This window comes from Alligator mississippiensis, chromosome 5, assembly GCF_030867095.1.
Source record: "Alligator mississippiensis isolate rAllMis1 chromosome 5, rAllMis1, whole genome shotgun sequence".
Lineage (NCBI taxonomy): Eukaryota > Metazoa > Chordata > Crocodylia > Alligatoridae > Alligator > Alligator mississippiensis.
In genome coordinates this window covers 121,348,462-121,356,809 of record NC_081828.1, presented here as the reverse complement: position 1 = coordinate 121,356,809, position 8,348 = coordinate 121,348,462, and the positions used below count along the sequence as shown (strand labels likewise).

Below are 8,348 nucleotides of genomic sequence, written 5' to 3'. Positions count from 1 at the left end.
TGCCATGAAGTCACTCTTCCTTTCACAACTTCCTATGAAGTCTTTATCCTCCCTCTGCCATAATGATTCCCACTTATCTCATTTCTTCTCCCAGTGTGTCATGGCCACTTTTTCTTGCCACTCAAAACTCTCCCACAGATTTCTTGCTGGTGCTAAGCTTGGGATCTCCTTCCCTCATCACTATTTACAGGAAAAATTTTCAGGACAGAAATATTCCCAATCACTCTTTGTTCTGCTATGGACTACCAGTCATTGAGAAAGTATCATGGATGTTAAATAGACAAAGAGAGGCAGGGATGCAGAAGGACCTCCTGATATATTGCTTAAGTTAATTAATTTAGGCATCACTAGGTTCTCTACCCACCCCCATTTCTTGAAGCACTCCTCCTTCTGGAGAAGAGCACTTGGAGTAGCCCATATATACTTGCACATGGATCCAAACACTGTATGGGAAATGTGTTGTTTTAAAGAATGCTATTTAAATGCAGAAATGAAAAGTAATAACAGAAAATTTCTGCTCATATTTGCTTTTTAAATCTTACTTTAATGAATGCAGCAGTTGCAGATGACCTCCAAATTCACTTCAGTTCTTACATGATACCGTGAGCACATGCTTGTTCTTGTTTGTCTGTGGTGTTTGAATCCCAAGGCAAATTCAGACAATGCTCAGGCTCCTGATACCTACCCTGATTCAAAATAATCCCAGAGGGAGTTTGCGAGTGGTCTCAAGGAACGTTTTCCCTGCTCTTTCGCCTTCTCAGTGCTCAGTTGGCCCTCTTGGACAGTTTCTTGAGCTGATTCCTGTTCTTCTGCATCTTTCGTCTGAGGTTCTTCCTGGTCCACAGAACACTTTTTATGAGCATCCTCTACTTCCTCGAGGTCTTTCCTGTATGTTTGGTTTAGTCCTTTAGAGAACTTCGTATGAGCCCTCTCATGTTCTTCTTGGGCTCTTTTCTGAGTTGTCTCCTGTTCCTTTGGAAGCTTTTCCTGAGCTCTCTCCAATTCCTCAGCTCTCCTCTGTTCCTCCAGCACTTTCTTCTGACTCCTTTTTTCTTTGTCCATAGCCTCCCTCTGAGATTTCTCCATCTCCTCCAGGGCCTTCCGAGCTCTCTCCTGTTCCTCCATGGCTTTCTTTTGAGCTTTCTGTTGTTCACCCAGGGCACCTCTCTGAGCTCTCTCCAGTTCCTCCAGGGCTTTTTTCTGAGCTTTCTCCAGTGTATCCAGGGCTTTTTGAGCCCTTTCCTGTTCCTCCAGGGCCTTCTTCTTAGCTCTCTCCTGTTCTTCCAATGCTTGCTGCTGAGCTCTTGCCAATTCTATCAAGGCTTTCTGGGCTCTTTCCTGTTCCCTTATGGCTGCCTTTTGTGCTCCTGCCTGCTCTGCCAAGGCCTTTCTCTGCGATCTCTCTAGTTCCTCTAGGGCCTTCTGAACTCTCTTCTGCTCCTCTAGTGCAGCCTTCTGGGCTTTCTCTTGTTCTGCAAGTGATTTCTTGTGAGCTCTCTCCAGGTCTTCCATAGCTATCTGAGTTTTCTTTTGTTCCACTAAAGCCTGCTGCTGAGCCCTTACATGCTCACTCAGGGCCTTTCTTTGAGCGACCTCCAGTTCCTCCAGGGCCTTTTTGTGAGCTCTTTTTAGCTCCTGTAGGGCTTTCTCAGCCCTCTCCTTTTCTTCCAGAGATTTCTTCTGAGCTCTTTCCTGCTCCTCCAGGACCTTCTTCTGAACACTCAGCAGCTCTTCCAGGGCCTGCTGTTGAGCCTTTTCCAGCTGCTCCAGAGCTTCCAGGTGGATTCTCTCTTGCTCTTCCAGCACCTTCTTCTGAGCTCTTTTGTGTTTTTCCAGCATCTTCTGTAGGGCTCTCTCTTCTTCTCCCAGCTCCATCTGCTGAACTTTCAGCCGTTCCTCTAGCTCCATCTGCAAAGCGATCAACTGTTGCTCCAACTCCATCTGCTGAACTGCCCCTTGTTCTTGCATCTCTGCTAAGTCAGCTCTCTCTTGCTCCTCTGTCACCTCCTGTTCAGTGTTTCCCTGTACTTCCAGCACCCTCTGATTTGTTCTCTCCTGTTCTATGATAACCTTTTCCCAACCTTTCTCTTGTTCCTCTAGGGATACCTTCTCATCTCTTTGTAATTCTTTTTTAATCTTCTGCCCACCCAGGGCTTCCTTCATCCTTTCTACCATCTCCTTAAATTCATCTTCCTTGTGATTTTGCTTGTGCTTTCTTTGGTGTCTGGTGATTTTCTGGGCCCTCCGTTGAACTTCCTTCAGTGTAGCATTGGCATCTTCGTCATAATCCAGCTGACAAGCCAAGGCAAGGTCCCTGGCTGCCTCCTGCCAGTGACCTAGGAGCCTGAGTGCTTTCCCTCGCCATTTGTAGGGCTGTGCAGAATCAGGGTTGATTTTTAAGGCTTTATTACAGTCTCTAATGGCAGCATTTGGCTTCTGCAACTGCACATAGATGCTGGCTCGGTTGGCATACAAGATGGTAAGCCGTGGGTTCAGTTTGATGGCATCAGTGAACAAATTAATAGCTTTCTGCAGATCACCTTTACCCACGGCATCAAAGGCCTCTGTCTTCTTTTGATTTGCTTGCTTCCTCATTTCATCTGTTACTTCCAAATCCTCATCTCCCATCTCTTGAGGATCATCTTCATCTGGTTTAATCACACCTTTGCTATCAATCTCCAACTCACTCTCCTCACTGGACTCTTCCTCTCTGTCATCTGTTCCCTGGGTCTCCAGCTGAAGATTTTCCTGTTCCCCCTCTTGCTCTCCAGAAAATATATAATAGTTATTTACCCATGTCTGAGAAGCCTGAGACTGAAATTTTTGTTCATGTTCTGAGGAAGCCTGAGACAGCTCTCTTTCCTCTTCTTGAGGATCCCCAAACTGAACTCTCTCCAGCTCCTCAGAGGCCTGAAGCTGAGCTCTGTTCTGCTCCTCCAGGGCTTTCGTCAGCCTGCTAAATGTGTCCTTAAATATTTTTTCCTTGTGTTTTTGCTCATACTTCTGCCAATGTTTGTCAATTTTCTGGGCCCTCTGCTGAACCTCCTTCAGCATAGCATTGGCATCTTCATCATAATCCAGCTGGCAAGCCAAGGCGAGGTCCTTGGCTGCCTCCTGCCAGTTACCTAAGAGCCTGTGTGCTTTCCCTCGCCATTTGTAGGATTGTGCAGAATCAGGGTTGATTTTTATGGCTTTGTCACAGTCTCTAATGGCAGCATTTGGCTTCTGCAACTCCACATAGATGCTGGCTCGGTTGATGAACAAGATGGTAAGCTGTGGGTTCAGCTTGATGGCATCAGTGAACAAATTAATAGCTTTCTGCAGATCACCTTTACCCACTGCATCAAAGGCCTCCCTCTTCTTGTCATTTGCCTGCTTCCTCATTTCATCTGTTACTTCTAAATTCTCATCTCCCATCTCTTGGGGGTCGTCCTCATCAGATTCAATCACCCCTTCACTATCAATCTCCAACTCACTCTCCTCACTCTCAGGCTCCTCAGTGGACTCTTCCTCTCTCTGAGCTTTCTCCTGATCCCTCAGAGCTACCTTTTTAACACCTGCTTCTTTTCCCTGAGCCTTCTTCACTCTTTTCACATAGCTAGATTTTTGCACAGCATTAGCATCATCAAAGCCCCATGTATGGGCTAAGGCCAGGTCACAGGCTGCCTCCTCCAAGTGTCCTAAGAGTTGGAGTGCTTTTTCTCGCAACTGATATGGCTGTGCTGAATTAGGGTTGAGCTCAATTGCTCTCTCACAATCCCTAATGGCAGCCATGGGCTTTTGTAGCTGTAGAAAGACATTGGCTCTGCTAATATATGACTGGGCAAGATGTGGATTCAATCTGATGACATCTGAGAATAAGTCAGCTCCTTTCTGGAGTTCTCCTTTTGCCAGGACGTCAAAGGCCTCTGCTGTTTTTTCACTGATCTGCTTCATCCTTTCATCTGTTGCTTGCAAGTTTTGGCCTTCCATCTTTTGGGTATCATCCTGGTCAGGTTCAACCATGCCCTTCTTGGCAGATGTCAGACCACTCTCCTCATCCTCACATTCTTCTGGCAGTTTATCTGCCTCCTTGAACACCTCCTCTGCAGCTATAGTGCTCAGAGTAGATGTTAGGGAACTTTCCATACTTTCTACTGATTCCCAAAGGAAGCGACGGTCTTCAGGATTTGGGAAGCTCTGACCAACCTTGGATAAGTTCTGTATCTCACTGTAAACTTTCCTAGGATCCATGATGTCAAAGTCAGAGAAAATTTGGCCTCAGTGGTAGCAGAGGGAAGCAAAAGAAGAAAGATGGCTCACTTTAGAGAGGTGCTTGGTTAGTAAGTAAATTTAAATGAGGCCTCATGATAAATTTTCCTGTTCCTTCTTATGCCATTGCCCTGCTGTTGAATCAATTTGAAAGGTTAAAAGCAGTCTCAGGATCCTGATGACTTCACAAACTAAAAATAGTTTTTGTGATGTCATAAACTATGTCATCATCAGAATCTTATGATAGGTTCTTAAAGGTATACACTGACACTATTAACAAAGAGCTCTCATAAAAAAAAATCTTTCTTAGCCTATTACTATATTTACTCAAATCCAAGACGAGGGTTTTTTATTCTCATTCAACATGGTTGTGGGGGGGGGGGGGGGGAGAGAAGCCTCTTGTCTTGCATTTGAGTACAAGTCAGAGGGGTGGCAGCAGGGGTGACTGCTGTGACTGACTCTGGCCTGGGCTCAGGGTTGGAGTTGGAGCCTGTGCTGCCCACACCTGCTGCCTTCTCTCACTCTCCGTCGTCTTCTCTGCCCCCACCACTGCCTACCTCCTGCCACTGCCTCTGCCCTCCTTACTGCTTGCCCCTTCCCCGCTCCCCTCCCAGCTGCTTTACCTTCTCCAGCCCAGGCCCCAGAGCACAGCCACAGACCAGATTCTATACATTTTCCATGTATAGAATCTAATTATTGGGAGCGATTGCCTTGAATTCAGCTTAGATATAGGTAAATATGATATATAGCTTCGCGTACCAGTGAGGTAAAAATGCTGTAGAGCAGGGGTGCTCAACTTCTTGCCTATGAGCCAAAGGTGGCATACAGAGCCATGGCACTCAGCCCATGGGGCTCTCCACAGGTTAGGAAATTGGGTGGTAGGGGAGTAATGGCAAGTAATACTGCCACCCTACACTGCTGCCAAATTCCCCAGACCCTGTGCAGATGGATTGAGACCAGGCCAGGCCCCCTTCCCCCCAGCCATGTGGCCAGATAAGGGATGGACCATGCTCCCTTCCCATCCCTATACAGCTGGATTGAGCCCCGATTCACTGCCCTGTGTGCTGGATTGGGCCCACTGGCTAGATCCATCCAGCCCATGGACAGACTGAGCACCGTCCATCCAGCCCAAAAGTAAAAAAGGTTGGGCAGCGCTGCTGCAGAGCAGTGGTGGGTAACCTTTCTGGCAGGTGTGCCACAAGTTAAGCCCAACCTCTCCCTGAGTGCTACTCTGTTTCCCACTCCCCAGAGGCATACCCTCAGAGTTTGCACCACAGGGTGCCAGAAAGGAGGCAGGGGGGCTCAAATCCCCCGCGGCATAGAGAAGCAGGGGTAGGCTGCTGCTGTGAGGGAGCAAGAGTCAAGACCTACGTTAACCCTGTCCTGGTCCCACAACTTTCACAGTATTGTGTGGCAAGCAGGAATCCAGACTCTAATTCAGTGGTGGCTGCAGGATCAGGGAAGGGTTAGCTTGGTCCTTGGCAATGACACGTGGCACCTCCCTTTTGCAACTCTGTCCTAACCCTGCTCCACTTCAGGTGGCCAGAGGCTCTAGCCCCCTTGCCTCCATTCCAGCACCTCCCTTGACTGAATGCTTAAGATTTACATCCTACACACAGCAGTTGCCTTTGCCACTTGCGGAATGTATGCTGTGGATTGGCCACCCTGGCTGTAGGGAATAGGGGGTATAGGATGTGGAAATGTATTCATTCATTTGTTTTCTTATTTAAAAAATGCTTTTCCATGACCAGAAGCAAGAAAGGAGAAAATATCGCCTACCAAACAATTCTATCGTAAGCTGTGGCTTGCTAAAGTGTTTATACTTCACTAATGAAAAGTATACTGACCAAAATATTATAGCACAACGTTCAACTTGCACTATTTGAAGTGGGGAGTGGTAATGAAAGCTTTGTGGAGGAAGTTTCAAATATATCCTCTTTCAAAAGCTCAGAAAACTTGCTTATTTCAAAAGTTAAAAAATTGTTCCTTAGCAGCATTTTATAATTCCAAAGATCTTTGAAGGTTGGATATACACACAGAAAACAACCCATTATCTCCTCCTCCAAAGGGCTCCCAAGCCATCTCTTTCTTTAAGCCTCCTTACGAAACTTTTCACATGAAGTCAGGATTAACGAGTCAGCCTTTGCGGATGCTGCCTTCAGAAGGCTGGCCCTCGGTGATACTTTTCACACTTTTCTAAGTGTTTCTACTCTGAGCTCTACTTTTGGTCTGGCAGGTGGGTTATCAGAGCAAGGAAACTTCTCTTTAATTTGTTTTCTCAAGGTCTCTCTATAACCCATATCCAGATCAAGACTAAACTCATCTCACTTCTTCCGCCTTAGCATTTCAAATATCTGTCCTTCCCCATACATTTCACTGGATTAATATCTGCCTATGACCTTTCAGCAGGGGGCTGGACCTGATGATCTCATGAGGTCCCTTCCAGCCCTAATGTCTATGAAATGTATGACCTAAACATGCTACTTTTCTAGTGCTCTCCCCTCCCACCTTCTGATCTTCAGGATACTCCTTCTTAGCTCTTAACACCAAAGTACCCTTAAAATTAGGTTATCAATATTCTTTTCCTTGTCATTTATTTATCTTCAGACCCCACTGCTCAATGCATTGTGTTATACTTCTTGATCTTTCTCTACATCCATGTACTTTCAATGCAGACTTGAGAGCATTGCTTTCCCAAACTTCCCTTGATCCCTTTCTTCAGTCAAAGTTGGCAGGCTCACTGCCTCCTATGCCTTCTCTAGGCTGCCTTCTGTACACAGAGTACCCTTTCAAACTTGCTTACACACAGACCCGGACACAGTCATGGGTGAACTGGGCGGCTGCCCGGGGCCCGGACAGAAAGGGGGCCCAAAAATGGAATTATTTTTCCCGTTGTCTGATTATTGTTATCATTATCTCTGGTGATGGGGGGCCTGATTCTAAAAGTTTTCCCAGGGTCACCAGAAGTCTAGATACGTCACTGCTTACACACCCACCATTTAAATGGCACGTCAGCATTCATTCCTGCAGGGTGCCATGCACAAAGTAAAATCAATGCACTAAAAATAAAAATCAACCAACCAACCAAACACCCAAGACAAAAAAAGTGCTCAGTATTGACAGGTTGCAAGAATTAGCATAAGACGCAACAAAAGTTTATTCTAAACTATATGTTAATACCTACACTGTAGCCTGCTCTGGAGAAAAAAGGTCGATTGTAATAATTCATGTAATAATGGCTTGTGATTTGAACCATCTTTTCTTGCTTGTCCACCACACTTTTTAAAAACACAATGGAAATGAATGTCTATAAGAAATCTGAAACACAAATTAGAATGTGTCATTAGAGTAGCAGTGCCATCTGGTGGGAGAAGAAGCTCAATTATTTTAAAAATACATTATCTGTCTGCATGGGCAACACATATGCAGAAGGAAAGGCAATTTTGGAAATGAAAAATTAATCTTGAGGTACAACTTTTTTTTTTTTTAAAGCAATAACATGTTAGATTTTCAGTGGACACTATTAAATATCTGAACTGTTGGGCAAAATTCTACAACTACTCATGGATTTGTTCATTATACAAAGAAGATGTCTTGAAAGTGGAAGAGGCAAGGATTTCTTAAGGTGATATCTTTTATTGGACCAACTACATAGTCGGGATAGAGACAGACAAGCTTTCAAATGCAAGACATTCTTCTTCAGGTCTGAGCAGTGACAGCCAGCACAGCACAGTAAACAAAAAACAGTTATAAGAGCAGGGGTGAGGGAAGAATTATTCCCAGGGGTAGTGGACAAACGATTAGAAGAAGCAAAAAACCATGATTACTGGGAGATCAGGGTCTATCAAAAGGGAGGAGGGTCTTTCTCACTTTTTGTGCATGGAAGGAATCCAGGGATCGGGTCGGTTATAATGTCACAAGGCAGGGCAGATATGCACTTTTGCAGACTAACTAAATAAGATATATATAGAGAGAATTTATCTTATTTAGTTAGTCTATAAAGGTGCATATCTATCTGCCTTCTGACTGACTGCGTTAAGTTCTTGGTTCTTAGTGTCTAGCCAGCTTCTGAATGTTTGTAACCGAGTTTCCTTTTA

At 45.2% G+C, this 8,348-nt stretch overlaps 1 protein-coding gene across 1 annotated transcript; it reads right to left on the bottom strand.

Annotated features, from left to right (window-relative positions):
• Nucleotides 1-543: 543 nt before the first annotated feature.
• LOC102561926 (golgin subfamily A member 6-like protein 22) lies at nucleotides 544-4,444 on the bottom strand. Its single transcript, XM_014602496.3, has one exon. It carries the CDS (start codon nucleotides 4,231-4,233, stop codon nucleotides 682-684), a length of 3,552 nt encoding a protein of 1,183 aa, XP_014457982.1. The 5' UTR covers nucleotides 4,234-4,444; the 3' UTR covers nucleotides 544-681.
• Nucleotides 4,445-8,348: the final 3,904 nt, after the last annotated feature.

What these genes read in the sequence shown, in the direction of transcription:
- LOC102561926 (XM_014602496.3), bottom strand. Translation starts at nt 4,233, where the DNA reads ATGGATCCTAGGAAAGTTTACAGTGAGATACAGAACTTATCCAAGGTT.